Source organism: Ooceraea biroi, chromosome 1, assembly GCF_003672135.1.
Source record: "Ooceraea biroi isolate clonal line C1 chromosome 1, Obir_v5.4, whole genome shotgun sequence".
NCBI lineage: Eukaryota > Metazoa > Arthropoda > Insecta > Hymenoptera > Formicidae > Ooceraea > Ooceraea biroi.
Genome location: NC_039506.1, coordinates 1,968,902 through 1,992,767, shown reverse-complemented (window position 1 = coordinate 1,992,767; position 23,866 = coordinate 1,968,902). Strand labels below are relative to the sequence as shown.

The following is a 23,866-nucleotide window of genomic DNA, read 5'->3' as shown; positions in this document are numbered from 1 at the left end:
ATAAATCGCGGGATTCGCGTATCAGGCGTTTATGGGATTTCGCGATGAGGAATTCGCGCGGAGAGAGCACCGACACGTTTTCGAGAGCGTTCCCCTGCCCGACGTTCCTGTCGACACGCGACAATGAACGGTTCCGCGCTATTTCCACGACAGTAAATAATCGCTCGAGTACGAAACGAGGGAAATTTTTCGATAATTTACCCAATCAAAGTCCGGTAAACAGATCTCGTTTTAAACTTCTTACTGCAAAATCACTTTAAAATTGTTCAAATAACTTTTCGTTTAACGAAAAGCGATAATATCGAGTCTGTATCGAATCCCCGATACTAATAGTTTGGTATTTATCACCAGCATCGTGTTACGATGGCACGCGCAATAAAAATATAAAAATATATAGCGATACGATTTGATATAACATATAACATTTATTTTGTTCCCGCGTCTCCCGTAATTTAATTCATGTATCGTACAAAAACACGGAATTGTAAAAACACTTGTGCGATCGATAGCAACGTTCCCCATTTATCTTCTATTTATCCATCTGGTCCTGCTTATCTGCTCATCGAGGAATTCAGAATGCAACAACTTTTCGACGTGGGTGTTATCATCCTGAAGCCACCTCCGCAGAATTTCTTACTAGATAGCAGGATGCCAGGAAGAATGGACTCGTGGGTAGATTTCGGGATCGCTTCCTTCATTTTCTGGAGTTTCCTCTTTTGCGCGTAGTATTTCTTTTTTAACTCGCACATCTCGTTACCCATTCTTGCCATATCCCCTTTATATTCTTCTGCCTGCGCCTCGTACATGTTTAGCTCAGCGACAAGGCACTACGATAAAGGAACAAACGTTTGCATGTTCGTCAGAAAGCCCTTAAAAATCTCGTTTTGCGCTGATTACATTACGCAGCAGCGGTGTAACGAATACAAAGGTAAAAATTTTATTAGCTCCGTGACGTTCATACGATACTACTGTAAATTTTAAATGTCAGAATTGTGTTTTCCTGGATTTAATAAGCAAAAATGATTACTAAAAATAAAAGATGCAAATGTAACTTGTAAGCAAGTAAATAGCAAGAAATAATAATAGTGAGGTACAAAATAAAACATCTCCTTTAAAAATATTTATGCGGTAAATTCTCTCTCTTACTTTAAGCTTTTCTTCTCTCTTGCGTAAGGCATTCTGGACCTTGTCCAGATTCGCCGCTACCTGTGGATCCGGTTGCTTCGACAAGACATCGCGAAGATTCATATATAACTTTTCCGTGTCCTTTATCTTCTTGTTTTTATCAATCATATCGGTAGATAGTTTTAAAATGCGTTTTTGTAGAATCTGTACCTTCTTGACGAGCTCGAATGTCGTGGGATCCGTACCCTGTAATGCGAAAGAAGCTTGACTTGTAATGAGATACAATGTACGATACGATGAAGTAATAAAGTATCTCAAGAATAAATATTATTCGCTTGAAATTGTTTCTTGATATTGATAGAGTTGCTCGGGGAAAATTAAAATCTTGTATTCTGTAAAAGAAATGAGGATTTACCTCGAGCTTTCGCCACCTGTGTATATTCAACGGAGTCTGAACTTCCTCCTCAAGTGCGGTGACTTTAAACCTTTCTCTCGCCAAATCGCGATTTAGGTGGAAAACCTCCTGGCGCAGGTTGCTTACGTTGTCAATGCTCTTCGTAAGTAGTGCTTTCTCAGTTCTAAGCCTCTTCACCTCAAACTTGAGCAGTCTAATATCTTCTAATCTCTGATTGTACTGCGCCTCGCCGCGATGCAGTGTTGTATTCAGAACCTGTAAAACCGCACATCGTGTTTCGTTATTTTTATTCGATGTATCGCCACAACTTGATATTAGCAAATATCACAAAAGTAACTAATACTAAAGGTTCGGTAAACACACGCGTATGAGCAGGAGTACGGGAGCCTCTTTTCAAGCAGGCAGAATGAATAAACTTTCCACGCTACCATTTCAGAGTGGAGAATAAAAGCTTTTTTCCCCGGGACGTATGTGGTGAAAAGTTTCGCGTTTGCTTAGTTTCACCTGTTTTCTTTTTCGGCGCCCTTAATAATGGGCATATCTCTCTTTCGCATTCATACACGTTCGTACATAAAATTCATTTGCTCGAATTCCGTTGTTTTGATCGCACATTGCATTCTGTCATTCGTCCGTTAATTAAACGCAGATTTCGAGCGTGTACGGACAAACCTTTATTCTGCTGTACTGAAGGCTCAGCTCATCGTTCCTGCGAACCAGTTGCGTGCCAAGAATGTCGCGTTCGTTCATAACGTTGTCGATGTCCTTCTTCCGGCGCCCGATGTCGATATCCGCCTGCCGTATGTCCTGCCTAAGGCACTTTTCCTCCTTCTTCGCTTCCTCGATCTCTTGTCGTAGGCTAGAGGCCTCCATGCGAGACCCCCGCAACTCGACCTTAAGATTCTCCTTCTCCTTCTCGACCCTCCCCAACACTGGAAGACAAACGACCCGCTGAGAGCGACCGTCCGCTCTCTCGAACTCTCGATATGAAACGAGATTCTGACGTGGCTCGGTGATAAATTCTCCTGGCGGTACGTTCATCGCGAATCGGTCCCCGATCGAGTCACACTTCGACGATCATCGTTTCCATATTTTTTCGGGAGCTGCGACAGAATCTCGTACCGAAATCCGTCATTCGCGAGGAACGAACGTCGTTATGATAAAATGAAAACGCATTACGGTAACAATCGCAATGTCAGCGCGCGCGCTGAAGTACGTCCTCTCTCTTTGTGTTTTACCCGAAAACAAGGTTTGCGCGTGACGTGCATACCGAAATATGTCTCTCCGCCATTGTGTGTTTCATGCGGTTTGTTATTTATTAATACGCGCAATTCAACATTTGGCGGACTGACAACGAGTCGATACACAAACTGCGAGATAAACGATGGATTTAAATATAAAGCGTTTCGAAGGGAATACATGCAGTTGCGTGTGTGCACAAAAATGAAATTCAAAATAATATAACAACGCAATGAATCTCCTTTATTTAGTACTATGTTTTTTGTTTATTCGTGACAAAGAATAACGTATCAATAACGTATCAATGCAAAAATAGAATTATACGAATTAAGATCAAATAACGGTAATAATTGGAAAACATGACAGACAATGGATTAGCTCGCAAGACTGCCACGTCCGGAATTGGTAATTCAGATGGACCAGCTGAAACGGATAGCGTTTCTAAAGCGTTAAATTGGAATACTTACGAAATTCCTGCTTGATGAAACTGGCTTCCTTCGTCGCAATGTCCTCCTTCAATTGCTCGACCTGCTGGCTCGTGATCTTCAGTTTCCTCTTCAGATCCTGTACCTCCTCCTGTGCCTCGACTAGGCTCTTACTGTACAAATTTCGCTCCGCACGGACGGCCTCGAATAAGCTCTGCTGTTGACGGTACTTCGTCTCGGCCTCCGACAAACGCTTCTTGTAATCGAAAATCTCTACTTGCTTCAGCTTGGCCTCCTTTATGTAATCCTCTATCTGCCAACGTGTCGTAAATCAATCGCTCCATTCACATCACTTTCAGCTTTTCGTACTCTCTCTTTCTCTCTTGTTTGGAATCGATTAGTGGCTATTGGTATACGATGAACGAACAAATGCGAGGTATGCGCTATTTATTAAATAAACACACAAACCGATCAGTCTGAGCTCGGAATTTATATTAATTACTGAACGTAAAATAATATCGTTATACGTTACACGAATTTTCAGAAATAATGTCATGATATTTCTGCGAACAATGGCGTGTTATTCGTCTCTCTTCTCCTCTTACCCTTCTATGTTTATCAGAACAAATATTCGCAGTTGTTTTCGTGAGATGCCCATGCGGATCGTTTTATTTGCTACGGATGAAAATTATTATAACGAGAATATTCCTTGCCCTTAATAGCCAGTAACGAGATTTTTATTCCGCTTCCTGTGACATTACTTCTCAGTCATTCCACATTTTGTCGAATCGAGGATTTTATCCCAACCGTGACCATCGTCACTCGGAAAAAGCTTTTCTCACATTTTTACTTCTCTTGATAAGAGAATTAAGTCTAATCTAGCAAATTACACGAGTTTCCTTAGCATTTATGTCGCGACTATGTAATTTTTCTCTTCAACTACCGAAAAAATTTTCCTCACAGTTTCACGCAAAAGTTTCACGCAAGAGTTGATTAAAAAACTAAAGTTCTGATCGCAAGAGGGAGACAAAAAGAGCAGTGAATGAAAATTCACTTCACGCTCGAGATAATCAATGACTTTTCATAAATATTTATTTCTGCCATAAAAAAAAAACATAATTACACGCTTTGATAAACAGGAACGAATAACACATAATTAGTTGCATTCTACTCATTACCGTTTTAATTGCTCGTTACTAAAAACATCGAAAGCTATTTTGTCTGCAAGCTTTGCGTCTGGACGATAGTTTCTATATAGAACAGACTTTACATTGTTAATTATCTGCTTAATTACCAACCTTAATTAACTATTAATCTCAAACAGCTAAAAAACGTAATTAATAAGCTGTTGAAGTTGCAAAACAAACTCGAATATGAAACAAGAAAATGAAATAAATTTACTCGGCAGACACTTTGAAGCGAACATTTTCAAATATATATATTGAAGAATATATTATATCATATTATCGCGTATACCTCATGAAATGCATATTGACATTTTACTATGGTATCTCACATATAATAATGGAGTAATATTAGGCGCGAAGTACTTTTTAATCTCCTTTTCGTCCTAATTGACGAATTTCCATCGATATTCGCTTTTCGATCAATGCTTTTCATATCGACGAACTACTCTTCCTCGCGTATTCGCTATTATCTTTAGCTACTCGTAAAGCCTTTCTGTACCTCACCTGCTGCTCTAATCCCAGTACCATCGAGCTGTATTTGTCCCTCTCCTTCTCCACTACCTCCATTTGATGTTTCACTTCGTCGACGCTCTGCATCACCGTGTCCAACTCCTGTTCGACTTTCTTCCTGCTCTGTTGGCACAGTACCAACTCGTGATTCAGCCGCTTCACGCGCTCTTGGACGGTTTCCTTGCTACGAGCGATGGTGTTCTTCTCCCGCAACAACGCCTCGATGCGTTGCTTGTGGTCGAGCTGTTCCTTGCGACAGGTGAACACTTCGTGCTCGGTGTTCTTGATGTCAATCGTGACCTGCTTTAAATCGCGCTCCAGCCTGGTTCGCTCGATGTCGGCCTTCAACAGTTTCTTGTCCACCATGTCCTTCTCATGCTTGCATTTAGCGCTGTCGTCTCTCGTCCTAAAGCGTTCCTCGTTCACGGCATTCGATCGCGCAGAGAATATTTTATTTCTCGGAGTATTTGCCGAGACTTTCCGTGAATATAACGTGAGACTTTCCCCGTTACCTGTTAAGCTCGTGTTTGATGTTCCTCAGTTGCTTTTCCCTCTCGGCGATCTCCTTCTCCATCTTGTCTACCTCGGCGTTCGCGTTGTCGAGGTCCGTTTGCAGATTCATCCTCTTCAACATTAGCTTGCTAATCTCCTTCTGCATCTTCTCGCTCGCTGTTTTGTACTCCTTCATCAGACTCTCCAGCTTCACTATATTACTCGTACCGGCTTCGATGGATGCTTTTGCGGTCTGCGTTCATTCATTAACATCTTCGATTATATCATAATTGTGCGATTTCAAAACGATAAAATAAAATATTCTGTTCAACGATTAAATTATTATCTAAATTATCATAATTTTCTTTCTTAAGCGAAGTCTTCAGTGATCTTCCTCGAGTTTCTCACCTCGAGCTCGTTTTTCTTTACGGCAATCTCCTCCTGAAGCTGTCGCGTTTCTACTTCTGCCCTCTCTCTGCCCCTCCTCTCCCGCGAGATCTCGTTCAATTGCATCTCGATCGTTTCGTGCATCTCGTTAATTCGTTCCTCGGTCTCGGTGCTCTTTCTCTCGAGCTCCCCTATGTAATCGGACATGTTCCTCATGCGCTGCCGCATAGTCTCCATCTCGCCCACGAGCCTTTCCCGTTCCTTCAACAGGCCCTCCTTCTGCTTGCTAATGGTGGTGCTGCAATTTTTGTAAAACTCTCGACGAGATCCCATATATTCGCAGCGGCAGCGCGAGTTCATCGCCAGTATGAATTTTTTACAAGCTCGCGTTTTCAAGATAGATTTTTCGCTTCTTCTTTTTTTCGTTACGTTAAGTGTTGTCGGAGTACGTTAAACGCGATTGAAAATTCTTACGAATCACACGAGAGTGTATTAATCGTTGCTCAATAAACGTTTCACAAGCTTACCTGATCGATCTGTCAATCCTTGAACCTCTGTCATGTTCTTAATCTAACTTAAAAGCTATGTAAGATTCGCCGATTCTTATTTTTCCTTTACGTGTTGAAGTCGGCTTTTAAAATGTTCCATCACATAAATTGAAAATATTCAGATCTTTCGGTGAAATTAAGAAATTGAAAATCGGGACTCTTAAACGGCGAGCGCCAACGTCAAGCAAATTGATTGCACGAAGCTGCGAAAGCGACTTGCTGTTGCTTCCAAGCCGACACCTTGTGGTCGATTCTTGGTATCTAAAGCTGTGCATATTGTAAGCTGCACATGAAGCTCGATTTAATGCAAAGCTTGATGTAAGCTTACGTCGACGTAAAGCTGGCCAAGAATCAACTGCAGTGACATTGGAGCAACGCGCGGACATTGTGTATTCCAACGTGCATCACGGCTCTTCCCGACCGCAAAACTGTTTCATCCGGGAGAAATTCACCGCCTCTGATAATTGAATTTCTGCTTTAATCTACAGTACGACGCGTTGTTGAATTTTGCTCGACCGGTCGTTTACATTTTTACGCGCCTCTTTGCAGCGCATGCATCGATTCGACAGGCCGAATTAATCAAGCCACTTGGATGGATCGCGATAGAAAAAAAAAACGAAGACAGAAAATAGAAAAGGAAAAAGAAAACGAAAGAAAAATCTGCTGTCGTTGTCGAAGCTGTTTTATTCCGTTCGCAGTTCTGTCTCGCGACGGAATCAGACTCCTTTACCGGCAAATAGACTCACTCTTTCTCGGCAGCCAACTGTTTGTTCTTCTGCTCGATTTCCAAGCCAAGTTTCGTGATGTTTAGTCGCAGGTTCTCAATCATCTCCTGCGCGTTTTGCTCACGTGTATGTGCCGCGTCCGCCAGTTTGGTCATGCTGACAATTTCTTGCCTCAGTCGGGTCATTTCGTCCTCGTGGCCCTCGACTGTCTTTCTCAACTCGTGTATCTTGTACGTCCTGTCCGCAATATCGTCCTGGAAGAACGTTTAATGGGACCGCAACGATGGTGAACAATCGGGAAATTGCAAATTGTCATTTATCCTTGATAAATATATTGTTTAACATGGAGAATGAGAAAGAAAGGATTCGATTTTTTGGTATGATCAGATCATCAGAAAAATTACCTTGAGCGAGGCGCATTGGCTGGAGAGTTGCTTCTCATTCTGATGCGCTTTGTACAAGGACTCGTAGAGCCTCGCGTACTCAACTGTGAAGGGAGCCAGCGCCTCGTTAGCCTTCATTTCATTTGTTATCTGCACAAATGTGAGGTAGACGTATCTTTAATCCCCAAAAACGCTAATTGGAACGCTAATTATCGGAAATTCGCGGTTCGCGGTTGCTGTTGCATTACGTTCGCGCGGAATTGAAGTTAACATTGTGACAAATGTCCCGGGTGACTTCGATTAACCTTTGCCACGGAATCGTAATTTTCTGTCGTCGTTGCAAGAGAAGCCATCGAGTATAATAACGAGGGGAAATTTATCGTTGCAAGCGTATAAACGGTGCAAAGGATCACGCTGAAAAGCCCACGAAAGAGCTTATATAAAGAGCTAGGGAAAGAGAAAAAGAGAGAGAAAGGGAGAAAGTATTCCTCGATGTCTCCTCTTGCGAATAAAAGTTCCCTTACCCTCGCATAATCTCTCTCCAAGATGCAAAACGTGTCGCTAGCCGAGCTCCCCTCCGAGGATGGTTGACTGCTTTCGCTCCCGTCATCCTGAAAGCAGTACATCGTTTCGTTGCCGTGACAGGATATTTCGCGACGCGAGTGTCCTCGATCATCACCTATCCGCGCCACTGACGTGGACGGCCCGACATTAATTACATCCAAGATGGAACGGGTGTGAAAATATAAGCGAAAGTGTTGGACTTTGCTTCCGAAAAAAATTCTTGGGTCAACTTTTCGGTCTCTCGAGAGTGGAGTAAGGTTTCGTGTTGGGTCGGGGCGATTTATGCGGGACTTTACTATTCACTTCGTGGGTAGTTTCGAGAGGGAACTCGAGGGTAAAGTTTTCTATAGCTGCTTACCGCTCCAAGTCGCGCGGTTAGGTTATAGGTACATTAATTAATTCTATTTTAATAACATCATCGTCCTGTGTTCGCGATGTCAACCGTCCTGCCTCCGTCTTCTTCATTTTGTCGTTGTCATCCACGTTTATTGCCGTATTAGACCGAGAGCACGTTAATTATTATTCTATGTTCGTTACAGCATTATGCGCGCGGCGTGAGATAATGCATTGTGCAAAAAAGATGAAAATCAATGTTGAAAATTTGACGCAACATTTGCGTAACGTCTACTGTGATATCTACTGTGTCATGTTTTAGAGAATTATGAGAAATGAAAAATATTACTTATATTGTATAAAAACACATTGGCGATACAAAAAGTCAAACAATAAAGTAAGAATGATCCTTTTTATGAATGTATGCGCAATATTTGATGGAAACTTTATATAAAATTTATTTGATTTACTTAATTAAATTAATTTTTTTTTAATTGTTTGATATTAATTAGGTTAAATTTTTACTTACACCCTCCAACTCAGCGTTCATCTCCATTTCCATCATGATGAATCAGCGAGATTGGAACTTATTGATAATATATGTAGATGTAAATTTTATAATTCACGTTCGATGAAGAATATATAAATTAATGAAAAATATTAATTTATTGCCAATTTGTTGGCGATTGAAAGACAAACACTTTTGAAAGAAAAACTTTCATTTGATTTCCCTAATCATCTGAATAGATTCTTACGATGTGTTGATACTATTGCAACGGGTGGAGGAATGTTTCTCAACTACGTGTCGTGATTTCACGTTGTTGACTGAATCACCATGACAGCGAAGACTCTTCCTTAACATGCTTAACGCATTTACAGCAATCGATATCAAGAAGCACAACTTTCGAAAAACTGCTAAGATAAGCTTTGATGTAATTCTCGAGAAAGGGTAAACACTCTTTAAAAAAGAAACTGTGAGAAGAGAAGTTTTAAATTTTCGAATATTAAAGCTCGTTATTTCAGCGCTGCAAGCATTAAAAATAAAGGAAGGAAAATTTAGGAAGAAGAGCGTTTAATTTTATAATTATATTGAAGGTAACGCAATAATGACAACGCGATTTAAACACCTCGAATAACAAACTTTATTTACATTCGTGTTTTAATACGTCCATTACCGAAACCACACAGTGCATTCAAGTATTCGCGAGACATCTCGTCTCGCAATTCAATATAATTGCGAATAACTTTTCGTTTGCATGTATGCAATGCACATGCACACACACATACACACACATATACACTCACACACTCACACATCCACATACATACTCACACGCGTACACGTACGCTGACAGTTGCATTCACTCCCGCAAAGTACCTTTCTCGCCAGCCCGAAACATTGACGCGACATCATGTATCGCGTCGGTTCTCTGATACCGATCGCAAGTGAATTCGGTGTCAAATCCCGTCATTAACAGCAATTAACGTTTTAACGTCGTTGATTACACGCTGTTACCAATCATCACCGGACAACGGCAAACCACCGGACCATTGCTCCGCTTGAAAGGCGATCCGTCGAACGCGCTAAGGACACGTCTCTACGCGTACACTTAAGCAAATAATACAAAAATAATTCCGAGGTACATTTCGTCACCTCGTAGTCGAAATTTCTTAATTAATTGGCAGATCGTGACCCCCTCGGTGTGTCGAGTGGACCAAAATCACCACGCCGAAAGAGAGTTGCATTCGCAACTCTAGCCCGTATTTTGTCCCGTAACGTTTATTTCGCGTGAATACAATTGAGTGTCATTAATTTTTTATTTTTATTCCTCGCGTTTCTATTAATCAAAGTTTTTCTTTCGAATTTACTCGCGCCACGACATCGTGACCTTTGATCCACTCTATATTTCGCTTTATCTTGAATTTTTCACGCATTCCGTTATTTCCTTTTCTCCCTCCTCGTTCCTATGTAGTTTATATTCACAGGCTAGCCTGCGACATTAGGCACAGGGGAAATCCTGATTACCAAAATGATTCGCGCGTATAGGGGAGATGACACACTAGTGACGGTCTCATGCTAGCAGCTCTTTTAGAGCTCCTTTTTTATGCGAGCGGCGTTCCCTCGCGTCCAATAATCGAAAGCACGATATTCTAGCAAGGCATCGATTACGTGTAAAAAATAATTCTCCTCCTAAACGTTCGTATCTCAGAGGTATACTCTTTTTCTTTTTCTCTTTTTTCTTTCTTTCTTTCTCTCTCTACTCGATGTGCTCCCACCGAGATAAATTAGTTCTGCTTTTTTTCCTTTCTCTTTCTTTTATTAATCTTACGCGTCTCGCAAATATTCCCACTGCTTCCGTGGACACTATACGATATTTCTTTTTTCGAACAGTCCTATTTGAATTTGTGATGTACGCGCGCGATATCGGTCATAGTACAGTATAGTATAGTACAATGATCTTAAAATCTCTTATGTATCCGGTGTCGCTATTTGTCTCCAATTTGAGGAACATTATTACGCTGTGATGTGCGTATGAAAATCGATATTCGTAACTACGGCGATGTAAATACGGCCGGCCCGAACATCGGATTAATCGATACACGTCGGTTCAAATTAACGTCGTCGTTCCTTCGTTGACGCGAACTGCAGCAAATCGACTCGCCGCCCGATTTATACAATCGTTTATACATGACCATGATGTGTTTTCATTTCTACATTGATTGCCATAACAGCCAATTCCACCGACATTCTACAAGTCCAAAATTCATTAAGGCTTTCTCTGTTCCGTGTCAATGGTGCGAATCATTGTTAAATTATTTCGACTTGTGATAAATTCTCAAACACCGATACGGCGCATTGAAAAATTAAGATTTGTTTATGAGCGCTTGAGAGAATGACGGTGAAATTGATCGTTATTTTTTTCGCATCTTCTAAGATTCACCGACACGACGGCTCGCATATATATACGCATATATATACGCATATATAGTGGGATACAGTCGGAAGCGAAATCGATAACGCGAATTTGTGACCTGGAATTTATAATAATTATAAATAATGCTCGAAACGATAATGAACGAACCATCCGTGAATTCAACCAGTCTTTTTATCAACCCATTAAGCGCCATATTATATTTTAAATATTTTTTTTATATAAAACCTCTCTAATTAATTTTATTTGCTAAATTTGTAATTGAATTATCTCTTATATTCGTCGATGATTTTGACTGATTTAGTAATCTAAAACATTCTGAAAATGTTTCATGTGTTTAATTTGGTTCGTTATAAATATTATGTCGCAAAAGTGGGACACTGACCGTTAATGGGTTAATCGAGGTGCACGCATATACTATATCCTGAAAATATGTCTCAGCGCGATGCTACGGACGTATCTGCCTTCCGATAGGAACAAAATGCGTGCGAGTAAATTGTAAGAGAACGGGAGGAAACTTATTGTCGTAAAATTTGGCACAGGAGCTAGCGTGTATGTGCTGATCACACCTGTGTGTATATATATACTTTGAAATATATACTTTAGCAGGCAGTTGGACGTTTAGAAATTCTATCACGGCGATAACGTCGTACGGCGTGGCCCGACTGTTGAACGCGAAATTTCTTCGTTTACACTTTCCCTTAAAGTTACCGTTATTCATGTAAGCGTGTACATCAGACATGTACACCCTATCCGCATCGTACGGATGTATATACACTGTATATGTTTTTGATGCTTCGAGAGTGATGTACAAGTTTCAAGTTCCACGGAGAAAAAGTTTTGTTATCACGGAAAATCATGTCAACCGACAATCTAAACTTATCGAAAACACAAATGTGAAATTCTTCATTATCGTAACGAGAGAAACAAGTTACTTGGAAATCTCTAAAGGAATCTCTTCATGTGAATCTTCTTCGAGGTAACAGCGATGTAACGACGTTCATCACTTGTGCATTTACCCGAAAACTTGCTGCAATTGATTACACTTGATTTAACTTCGGGTTGTTTCGAGTGTTTGCGCTCGGCGCTTCAATAACTCTAAATAATAATTAATCACCATAAGTTTATGACCATGTACCAAGAATATTATTTACACTGTGATTTCACTATAAATGTATCGATGTAACTTAACGGCGCACATATCCGTATTAGTCTTATGTCTTGTTTCAAGGGAGAAACAGAACGCGGAAGAAGTTTGGTGACTCTTAATTAAAATAAATCGTCTAATCATTCTGCTAGTAAGAATTTGCATCTACAACTCAAAAAATTGACAAGTATTTGCTTTAAATAACGACGTTTTTTTATAAAGTCTAAATTTACAGTGAAATAGTAAGAAATAATATAACGTTATAACTGAGATAATAACAGAATATTAATAATATAATAAAAAAAAGAAAAAGAGAAAGTATAGAAAAAGAGTAAGTAATAATAACATAAAGATAATCTTGATATGCAAATAAGTAGTTTTCTGTACAGTCGCTTAATATGTTATATACGAAGACGGAACCTTCCTAAGTAAACGTGAACAATTTACAGAGAATCTCGCAGTCTACACAAGTCAAATTGCGTTGTCGCAGCTGTCACGAATCGCGCTAACACTTTCTCGAACAATATCTAATCACGACGTGTAAAAATATGAGCGATTAGCGCCGATATCTAATTTTATAGCTTAAGTGCACATAAGTGTACGAACAACGCGAGAAAGCGATCCGGTGGTACCGCGACTTTCCTCCAATTTGTTTTGTTCTCGTTATCATACGATAAACGGCGGGTCTCTATGGTTTCTCTTTTTACAAACTATACAGTGAAAATCGGACGAATTTCAGATGCCACCGGACCTCTTGATATCCAATATGCGTTTATACCACTTAAAATGTAGGAGAGAAGAGGAAAACGAATATCTGACCGAGTGCTCTGACAATTTACTTCAGCTTCCAGAATGGAGCGACACGCTTCGACTAACGAAGCTAGCGGCCATAATTCATTGGACTAAAGTTCTTAATGCCGGCCAAATATCTGACATAATTACACGATTCGTCCGGCTCGTCTAAGAGAACTTGTAAATACGATTTCTTATCGCAAGAATAGTGAATTTTTATTACGAGAAACGGTTGTCAAATTTGCGCGATTTACGTTGCACATTGAAAGACTATAGCATACAGGGAATTCAATAGAAAGTGATCCGATTGACGAGCCACTCTGGAAATATTCAGCTGGTGGACGTGACTTGGGAGACCATAAAAGGCGTCACTTGGTACAGGAAACACCTGTTGCACACTCTCACGGGTTTCGTGTGCCCGTAACGAGGCAGTGGGACGTTGTTGCTACTACAACGGCCGCAGAACACCTTGCCGCAGTTGCGACAATGATGTCTGCGTCGCACGACCGTGAATCCCGCCTGACAGGCCATGCATCTCGGCGCGTCGTTGTCCGGCACCCAAGCGGGCGCTCTCTCGACGCACTCCTCACCCCTCTCGGTGACAGGCGAAGCTGCAAAGAGAGAGATAAAAAAGATTAATGTAGAGGAATAATTACGCATCGAATGATATACGTCCCGTATCTCTTGAGAGAACCTCGATCGATCTTTTTTAATTAAAGTAGAAATTACAGTGTCTCATATTTTATTCTGGATTAATGGTAAAAGGTTCAATTTCCCCTACTACGTGAGAAAAATAAAAAGGAGGCAAGCACATTCGTACCTCGGTCGTGCGTCAAAGCGGTTTCCTCCACGTCTTCGTATTCTGGCAACGGTTCTTGCCGTTCGTGAATGCTTTCCGTCTCTGCCGTGTCGCTCGGCGAGTCCGCCGATTGATTCGTGGAGACTGAATTTGGATCCTTCGATCCATCATCCTCTTCCATCATCTGACTACTGTTCATGAGGAAAACGCATTTCAGAATGTTCCGCAAGTCAGACGCAAAATTCGTCTGCAACTGATCCGCCACCCCCGCTATGCAGACGAACAGACGATGAACCAGGTCTTCCGAGGATCTGAAAAAGCACAAGTGTTGGTCAGATGAATGTTAACGCAGCAGTGAATCACGCGCGAATGAGCGCACAGCGTGTTCCCTTACCGAAACTTGGCCCTGATTTGGTTTCTGTTTGCTATTTCTGCGGCCTGCATCGCTAACGCGATCTCTTCGTCATCCTGACAGTCGCTGTGGAACTCGCTGGTCTCCGAACTCGAGTCGCAGCAGCTCGAGCAGCTAGAGCTCGAGGCCACGTCGGCTTTGTAGTTGAAAGACTGATCCGAGTTCAGGCACGATACGGTCGACGCGTTAACCAGCCTCATCGCACGCGCAGATCTCTGCGAATGATTGTCTCGTGCGTTTTGAAACTCGTGAGAAACTGCGGTGCCCTGTGCCACAGTGGTAGTCTCCGCTAAGCCGCTCTTGTCCGTCCTCGGGCCCAATCCGTCGTTCAGACTACTGTTGGCACTGCCGTTCCCCAACTTCCTCTTAGCGTGCTCCGAACGCGCGTACTTTTCCCGCTCATGCCTCTCCCGCTTCTCGACGTCTCTCCGCTTCATTCTCGCGATCTGCTCGGACTTTGATCTTCTGTGATCCAGCAGCTTCCGGCTCTGCGGTGACGAGTTCCTGTTTGCGACCTGTGATCCCGAGTTGCAACAGCGTTGTCCGGAATTCGGAGTGCTGCGCGACTCGAAATGATGGAGCCTCGGACTCATGTGCGGACTGTGACTCCCAAAGTTCGGCATTTGTCGCGTGCTCTGGCCGAGGTGCAAGCTGGCGCCGAAATTGCTCAGACGAGGATTCAAGCATCGGTCCGTCGAGTTTGATCTGGAGCTCTCGGTGCTGGTTGCCGAGCGCATAATGTGCAAGTTTTGTCTCTTTTCTCTACCGTGATGGATCCGCTGCGAGTTTCGGTCCAGCTTGTGCTGGTGCCGTCGTCGTTGTCTCTCGTCTCTTGCCTTCCTCGTCTTATCCTGCGCGTATCTCTCGATCTTACTGCCGATTCTGTCGATGCTTTGGGAGGTCGACGGGCAGTTCTCGCACTTGAGGTCGCCCCAGAATTCCTTTCTCGAGGTTGACGCGTCAATATTCAAGTTGAGATTTTCCCAATTTTCGGAATAATTTATCTGAAAGGTGGATTGATTAGAGTCGCAGAGAGTTAATTGGCCGTTGCCATACGCCACGCCGATAAATTCCTCGTTAGTGCCGTCAAAGTTCGACGATATTCGTGGAATGTTTTTGCCGGATTCTCCATCCCCGTTCGCCTGCAAGCCACCACGTACCTCCACCGAGTGATCCAAGGTGGGCGCAACCGTCTTGGCGCTGCGCGTGCCACAGACACATGAATTCTCCAGGATGGCGGAATTCTTTCGCTTCGGCGAGTTCATGTTGGAGCAGGAGTAGCTTGTGTTTTCCTGCGCGTCCTCCTCCTCGTCCGACACGCCGTGTTCATCCTGCTGAATCTCATTTGCGAAGGTCTTCTTTTCCTCCGGGCTTTTATCGTACAAGCTCGTGTTCTCGGACGAGATCACCGTACATATGCCCGAGTCCGTCTGCTCCGAGATCTCGTTTGGACACTCTCCAGTGTCCAACAGAAAGCTCGAGAGTGTCTTGTTCGCCTCTGAGATGAGTTTTTTGGAATCCAAATCGGGTAAGGAGTTTTCTATGTGCTGCGCGGCTTCGTCCACCTCCGCGGTGTTGTCGCGAGCGACCTGATTAAGCAAATACTGAGTCTGCGGGATCTCTATGTTGTCCGAACATCCCTCGAGCATCTGCGTTACGTCGGGCGTGATGAAGCTCCTCTCGTGTCGCGTGTCCTCGACGGTGCTCGAGGAGTCGCCGCCGTCCGTCGTCATGTCCGGTCTCCCAATATCGTTTTCTATTATAGAGCTGAAACTCTCACTGGCGTCGTTTTCGCGCGGCGCTTCGCCGTCGGAAACGGAATCACGCTCATGATCAAACCGTCCGTTGTCGGAGAGTTCACGTTCCGCGTTGCATCGCACTCGGTCACCAGCACTTTCTCCGTCACTCGGCGTCTTTTCGCCGCTATTACACGTTACGTTATTATCACACTCGTCCGTGGATATGTTTAAGTTTGTGCGGCCAGCTTCCGCGCCACTCCTCTTTTTTCTGCGGCCCTCTCTATCCTGCTCGTGCTTCCTGCTCGCCGCTGACTGGTCGGTCACTTTGGTTCCTTCGTCCAACGACTGCACCGCGTCGCTCGCTATTTCGTCCATATTGTTACCCGTGTTCCTTGTCACAGTGTAGAAATCAACAATAAATTCCTTGCAGTTTGGGTAACCGGTATAAAAATTGTGTACGTATTCCTCCAGGTCGGGTATGTCCTGACACGTCGACTTCGTCGACTGCGTGATCGAGCTTGATGGTTCCTCGTTTGAACACAATAACTTTTCCAACATGTACAACTCTCGGTTATTTAACGTCCATAACAGTTCTCTTATTTTGAGAAGAAGAGTCTGAAAAATAAATGGTACTTTTGTATCTTTTGTCTGAGTTCTAAATTGATTTTGAAACCAACGTTCTATAAGTTTACACAAACAATAATTCTCAAAGTTTGTGCTCTCACCCTAAATGGTCGAAACATCTCGCTTATGGTATCGGGCGAATTGAGGCACAAAGGTCCTCCAGGTGGTGCCAAAAGTCCCGAGACAATAGCCAGTCGAGGAATAGTGAACATTAAAGCCGGTTCGTAGTTGTCTACGTCCGCTTGGTCCAACAATCCGCGCTCGAGCGCTCTTTGCAAAGTCTCGGAAAATAGGACGCATACGAGCTCCTGCTGTTCGTACTCCTTCGTTGACTTCACTGGCACCATAGCGCCTACGTAACACAGCTCGAAATCGGCGAACAGTCGATCGAAAATTTTTAGCGACTCGATCAGCTTTTCCAGCGATGGCTCGAGAGGATTTTGTGTCTGAAATAGATGTTATTAATATTCATCTGATTTTGTCATTATACTGCACAAATAAACCCTATACACGTAGATCAACTTAACGAAAATACTTTTCTGCTCAAAATCTTCTTCGTTTTCGAAATTTTTTCGTTTATCTTACAGGGCTTTGAAATGATGAAATGAATTGTATAGTCGAACATATTTTACTGACATAGATATGATAGATATGATAGATACCTTCAAATTCATGTGACCTTTGAGCGCGTGCTCTCTCAACAAGTTTCTGACAATCTCCAGCGACTTAGTGAGGGCTTTTGCCAAAGGTCTCATGGCCGAGCTCTCAGCCTCCCGGTTCATGATCGACGAACCGGCAGCCAGGCATTCCGCGCCGAACCAAAGCTGGCCGGCCAGATTTTCCTGCATCACGTCATCGGGGAATTTTACCCTGAAGTCTCGGTTGGCGCGACTCTCGGGGATCAGGTCATCCATGATCTGGTTGCAGATTGTCAGCACCTTGTCCTGACAATGTCGCAACTGATTCACTAATGTCGTGCATCTCTCCGGCTCCTGTCGACCGTCAAAGGAGTCCAATTCGCAGGCGACCGCGTTCAAGGACTCGTCGGCGTAGAAGAACTGAGCCAGCAGACTCGTGTCATCCCTCTACAACGAGAAAAAAGATCATCGATATACAGAATGAAGAGTTCTAAAATTTGACGCGATATTTTAGCGTTCGAAGCATCTTAATTGAGCGAGGCTCGATACTGAATCACGTTTTCCACGATCTTGAACAGATGGGTAATTTTTCCCGCCCACGTACTCGCGAGGAATAAGTCCGCGCCTGCGATATTTATAAGCTGATGATACGCGTCCATGTCTGAACAATGACACTGATCACATCTACGTCATAATGAAAGAGGGCGACCCACGTCACCATTAAGGGGTGCGGCGACGAGATCTACCGTATTATTCCCCGTGAACGAGCCTGCACTACCGATATGACGTCGAGCGTATAGGGTAAAGGGTGAAGTTGATTTAATCGTTTGACGAAACACCTCTTTCCGTCCACACTAACGAGCGTGCTACTCGAAATAATGACATGTACGTGACGCAAGTGGACAAAAATAAATCAATTAAGAATTATCAGCGAATTGTTATATCGTTTGATTATTATATAGCGTAAATTCACGTACGGCACCGCGCGGTATTTCGAGATAACGACGAGTTTTGTGGTCGATATAGGTCGTATAATGATAGCGAGCGCTGAATCATACTCGCTACCAGCTGCTTGTCGTCGCGATCGCGGTTAGTCCAGTTGGACGTAGTAGCGATTAAAAATTGTTCAGTTTCGAGAGAGGCCTATCTTAAATCCACTTGTCGGAGTCGAAAAGAAATGCAGTTGTTGACATTCCGACCTGTATTAATCAAAATTTATTGACCAGATCGAGGATGCAATTCACGGGGAGAGACCTAGCGTAGCGTGGATAATTTATCAAGAAATTGTATCCAGGCGAAAAGATAAGCCGATCATGATCGCATCTCGTATTACTTACGGATCATTGACTGTACAAAGTTCAAACATGCGTTCATCCGCGCTTTCATGTCGATACTGATAAAATTTTTATCTTGAAACAAATATGTTTATAAAAAAAACACCATGTATTTATCATGAGAGCAAAATTGGTTCCTATTACGCTATTAGCGTCGACTCATCATATACTCTTTGGACACTTATACAGTACAATGACGTAATGCGCTTATTGTCACCCGTATGTGCTTATTGCAGCACGTTGCATTGGAAATGACTCAGAAATCATGCTTATTTGCATGTCCAGAATGACAAATAAATCGGTTAACCTTTCGTATCGGTGCTGTGGAATTGGAACAATGTCATGCCGTGGCTTACGAGGAAAAGGAAAAGGAAACTGTCGTACGTCAAAGGGAACATTTGTTCTTCTCACAAACCGCACAATGGCATTGGTCGTTCCGGTTTCCACATATCGATATTTCGCAGGTGTTACGTCATATTTTCTTTTGAGCTATGTGATCAGATACATATCTGAAGGGAACACGCGGACCATTTGTTCACATTTTCTCGAGACAACAAAAATCGCGGAAATAATTATCTCGAAGCGGGGAATCACGATTAAAACGGGCGGAAATAAAGGTGAAAGAAGTCAACGCGAGCCGACGAGCAATATGCGAGACTCCAAGTTTCGTAGCGTCGACTGTCCTGCGGGAGTTCATCGCTCGCAAAATGCAAAAAATAATGTAACCAGCAATTTGCTACTTCGGTAATTTTGCGGAAACGCATCTCGCGCTCCAGCGCACCGCACTGCGCTCAAGGACATTATTACAGTGCGGATGCGCACATTTCGAGGTCCCCGAAGCTCGCAAAATTCAAAATGTTACATCTACGACCACACATTTGTACATTCTCGTTTTCAGTATGCAAATCTCGTTGAGGTGCAGTCGTAAATTGCATTTCGGGGGCGCAAACTATCGTTGCCGGAATTTGTGACATGGTTGAGATACCGTAGACGTGAAGTAACGTCCGTCATTCGTTCACGAGAGAGAATGTCCGACAGCTTTGCGCCCGATGTCATTTATTCTGTGTGCTCGCCCATCTCGTAGAAATACGCGCAATAATTTGCCACCGGCAAAAACGCGATGTCCGGAGAACGAGCGAGCTCCACCGACGAGAGTTACGGCGCTGTTCGCGAGTATTCAGCGCACTAAAAGAAATGCATGGACATTCTTCTTCTTTCTTCTTTGGCTCGTGACAGTTTAAATTAGATACGGTAAATATCTCTGTGCAGATGCATACACACAAGAATCAGCCGATATCGATCGCTTAATCGGCTCTTACGCCAACGCTCTTATTGTAGACTACGTTCAATTGGTCGCCTTGCGATCGAATGATCATTGTATCTCCATTGAATCATTCTACGAAGAGATGATAATGTGATTCAGCCACTCAAGAAACTCTTTTCAATGGAATATTTTACAATTTATTGCTTGACAGTTTAAAGATTCGTGAATTGTACTCGGGCTCAGGCCGCCTCTATGTCTCGTCTCCGTCGAGAAGCCGCGCTTTAGCGGATTAACTGTGGCCTATTTCACAAGCATAACGGCGATCGCTGTCAATAAAGAGGGAGAAGCGACTCGAATGAACTACTCTCCCGTGGGCAGTCTTTTTCTCTCTCTCCCTCCCCCCTCTCTCTCTCTCTCTCTCTCTCTCTCTCTGTCTCCCAGAATATAGCATCGCTTATCACGGTTTCGCGCGCTCAACGGTTCGTAAGCACGATTCAATAGAAAGTTGCGGGTTTTAGCGTCGAACCAGCGGACTCGCTCGCGATTTATGAGTGTCATCGGGGCGACGCGATTGACCCGGCGTGGATCGAGAGATTCTAACGCGTAAAAACGCGCAGGGTGTTCGGCATTTACGCACGCGAAATCGGCAGACACTGCGAGCTACCGCGTCATCGAAATATCGACCTGCGAGTGCCATCAATCGTTCGCTGCAGCAGATGCGCCCGTTTCGCACCGGCGGTGTCATCGGACGCGAGAAAAATCACGTCGCGCACCGCCGTGAGTCATCCCGAGCGACGTTGACCCTCGTTTTTGCCGGCGTTACCCTCATACGTATTATGCCCGTGACGCACCCCAGGACGCACGCATCCTTATTTCGAGCTGCGTCCCTTCTTCTCACGCGTGTTCTCGTGATCCGGCACGTACGAGCCTCTTCCTGCGACCGATCGTATTGCGCGAACGACTCTCTTCCCCATTATCAAGAAAAATTTCATCAGTAAAAAATAGGGAGCAATATCACAAGTTTTGCATGTTGCTCAATGAAAGGAAAACTCCGTCCTGATCGCGATCCCGCGTTTTCTCTCTCTCTCTCTGTCTTTCTCAGGACGAAAATGCCGCGCGTTATCAATCGTCCCGCCTATTAATAGTATCGCGGTCATTAACAGCCACCCGACACGTCCGCCTCCCCGCGCTACGTTTTATCGAGCAGCATTTTACAGAAATTTTTCCGCAGTGTTGCGTCGTCCCGGTATCGTCTCTGAAAGCTCGATGCCCGAACCGTGTTTCGGCTACTTTCGATTCGATGTCGCGTCTCTTTTAAATTTTTCAGCCGTGCCTCACGACTCTCGCCTCGCATTTAAAAATTCGATTCGCGCACGTCGATTCACGAAGATAAACGACACGCGGGGAATGCTTCGTCGCGCGTCAATTGACTCCGGGAATCGACTCCGCTTAAGCGGGAACGCGCGATACTTATCATACTTGTCGTGATACGTATCACGCACACGGCATTATTAATATGGCACGTTTCATTTTGTCTTGCCGACGAGACGCGACACGAAACCGGCTGATTTGCATCCGGAACAACGTCTGTCTTTATTATACCCTTCTCGCGTTTATTATACAATATATAACGTGCCATTAATTCCAAGCGCTTTAACCTTGATAAAGCGTTTCGCTCCACTTGTCCGTTCTTTGTTTCTCGTGTAGCTGTTAATTAAGCGGTAACGCAGCTCGCGTAGATGCGTCGACGGCGTTAGTGAGGTATCATGTCCCGGGGGGACACCTGTTTTCCGGGGCACTACGTGCGACTCGGCACTCGGCTCGACAGATGATGATGTTGCGTAAGAGACAGAGCGTTTTAATAAAAATCAAACGGGGGGAAACGGTTTCGCGTGGAATATTCTATTACAGTTTCACAATAAGCGATACTCCTCGCCCGCGGAGACTGGTTCTGTGTTGACACACCGTGCCAGGTCTAAGAACGTGCGGAGAGGGGATCGAGAAAGAAAGTGGAAGCCAAGTATGTTGCGACGAGTGCAACGTTCAGTATGCAGCCTTATCACTCGGGATTATTATATTTTGCTCCGATTCGACGCCGACCTCGGCATACGCCACGACACGTGACAACGCATGGCAGGCGCGCTCCGAACTTCGAGTCGAGACGAGAGACTCGAAAAGAACTCTTGGGAGGGTTTTCGGCTCGCTACGTACGGAGCTGATCGTCCACTGACTTTCACTGAAATCATGCGGACTATTTCGAGCTTTTCAGATACCGCCACCGACGGATTTCGGAACGCCTTGCGATTGTCCCCCTCCCCCCTTGCATTACGCATCTACGTGATGCTGCGTGTGCATGCACCCATGCACGCAGGTGCGTGCCCGCACGCACGTCTCGTGTCATGCGAAATTTTCACGAAACAGGTGGCAACAGCGCTCAGGGAGTTCGCGGTGAGGACGCGAGAGGAGTAGGCGAGAGAACGAGCGCACGCGTTCGATCAGCACAGAGGGGATGCGCGGGGGAGGGGAGGGAGAGAAAGAGAAAATAGAACCTCTGCTCGACGGTGGTGCGAGGGGATATTAACGAGATACGGTACGAATTTGAGGGGCGCGCGCGCGCGCGCGCGCTCGACGACGCAACAAAATTAAACACAAAGAACAATGCGATTAATAACAGGCAAGTGGGAGTGACAGAGAGAGAGAGAGAGAGAGAGAGAGAGGCAAAGATAAAGAAAGACAGACAGAGACGGAAAGAGAGAGAGCGACTGAGAGGAAGAGAGGAAGAGCGAGAGCAAGACAGACAGGTGATGCAGGGATGAGTAAAAGAGAGACTACGAAGGGACGCAAAGGGAGCGCAAGCAAATGGAAGACCCAGCGAAGGCGCAAAACGCGTAACGTTATTCACCTTAGGCCTGTAAAACCATTTTCTGATGGACTCCATCATATCGTGATGCCGCTGACGTCATCGGGCTGCTGACGGAACCGTCACTGCGTCTGCCGCGACCTCCTGGGCACTCGCGACGTCGACATGTCACGGGGTCTCCTCTCCGGGTCCTCTACCTTGAGGACTCGGCCGATGTGCCCCTCGTGTCACAGGGACAGCCGACGATGACGATGACGTCGATGATGACAATAACAGCGACGACAACGACGACGAGGACGATGCAACGCGTACGTGCATCGACGACGACGACGACAGCCCCGCACGACCACCTATCTCTCGCACACTCGCGGAAACGCGTGTCGACCAAGACCCGCGTTCATAAAACTGACCTGACAAGCGCGAGGCACGGGCCCCACAAAAAGACTCAGCTGCCCGAGGCGCGTGCGTTCTTCACGCGACAATGGCGAAGCGACGATCGCGCTGCGCGCAGGCTACATGCTGCTCCGACCTGTGCTCCATGATGGGGCGGGAGATACGAACGCTCGTCTCTTGCCACGTTCGCGTTTCCTATAATTTCATCGCGACTCTGACGAGATTTCCAGGGATGGCGTGCGATTTATGTAGAGGTGATTATCGTTGAAGGAATCGAGCGAGTAGGAGTTTGAGAAATTAGAGCGTGTTGGAAAGTTGGATCAAGTTTCCCTAAGTGCACTCCGAAAATTTCAGCGATTTTAGTAACGAGTATCATGCATCCCACGAAATTGATAGGTTCGCAGACAGCTTTTGTCTAACTTTAGGATGACACTTAGTCACGAGGAATGATCTCTTGCACGTTATCCGCGAGTAATTAACCCAACAGTTTAAAACAGTTGATTACCCTGATGGGAGAAGTCGCGCCTAGGTGCCTACTCGGTAGACACGCGTTATTAGACCAATTTTCGCACAATGTTCGCTAATATTAATTACTAGTAAT

General features: G+C 44.4%; 2 protein-coding genes across 2 annotated transcripts; both read right to left on the bottom strand.

Moving 5' to 3' along the window:
- Positions 1-408: 408 nt before the first annotated feature.
- On the bottom strand, positions 409-8,359 carry LOC105280291 (cilia- and flagella-associated protein 58). The gene is made up of 11 exons (XM_020032034.2): positions 7,958-8,359; positions 7,455-7,583; positions 7,072-7,304; positions 5,799-6,075; positions 5,411-5,643; positions 4,893-5,304; positions 3,244-3,514; positions 2,210-2,469; positions 1,541-1,795; positions 1,147-1,371; positions 409-827 (listed from the first exon to the last, which is right to left on the bottom strand). The coding sequence occupies exons 1-11, from the start codon at positions 8,057-8,059 to the stop codon at positions 552-554; spliced, it is 2,673 nt and encodes an 890-aa protein (XP_019887593.2). The 5' UTR covers positions 8,060-8,359; the 3' UTR covers positions 409-551.
- A 1,089-nt stretch (positions 8,360-9,448) lies between these two features.
- Positions 9,449-23,425, bottom strand: LOC105280292 (lateral signaling target protein 2 homolog). The gene is made up of 6 exons (XM_011340716.3): positions 22,915-23,425; positions 17,439-17,861; positions 16,878-17,222; positions 14,396-16,767; positions 14,023-14,312; positions 9,449-13,813 (listed from the first exon to the last, which is right to left on the bottom strand). The coding sequence occupies exons 1-6, from the start codon at positions 22,951-22,953 to the stop codon at positions 13,533-13,535; spliced, it is 3,750 nt and encodes a 1,249-aa protein (XP_011339018.1). The 5' UTR covers positions 22,954-23,425; the 3' UTR covers positions 9,449-13,532.
- Between the last annotated feature and the right edge of the window lie 441 nt (positions 23,426-23,866).

Bases quoted from the DNA above. Each gene is read 5' to 3' on its own strand.
- LOC105280291 (XM_020032034.2), bottom strand. From the start codon at position 8,059: ATGTACTGCTTTCAGGATGACGGGAGCGAAAGCAGTCAACCATCCTCG. The intron at 7,584-7,957 runs GTAAGGGAACTT...ACATTTGTGCAG, and splicing joins TGGAGAGAGATTATGCGAGG to ATAACAAATGAAATGAAGGC. The intron at 828-1,146 runs GTAAGAGAGAGA...CCTTTATCGTAG, and splicing joins AGAGAGAAGAAAAGCTTAAA to TGCCTTGTCGCTGAGCTAAA.
- LOC105280292 (XM_011340716.3), bottom strand. From the start codon at position 22,953: ATGATGGAGTCCATCAGAAAATGGTTTTACAGGCCTAAG. The intron at 17,862-22,914 runs GTGAATAACGTT...TTCTCGTTGTAG, and splicing joins AATGGTTTTACAGGCCTAAG to AGGGATGACACGAGTCTGCT. The intron at 17,223-17,438 runs GTATCTATCATA...CATCTATTTCAG, and splicing joins AAGGTCACATGAATTTGAAG to ACACAAAATCCTCTCGAGCC.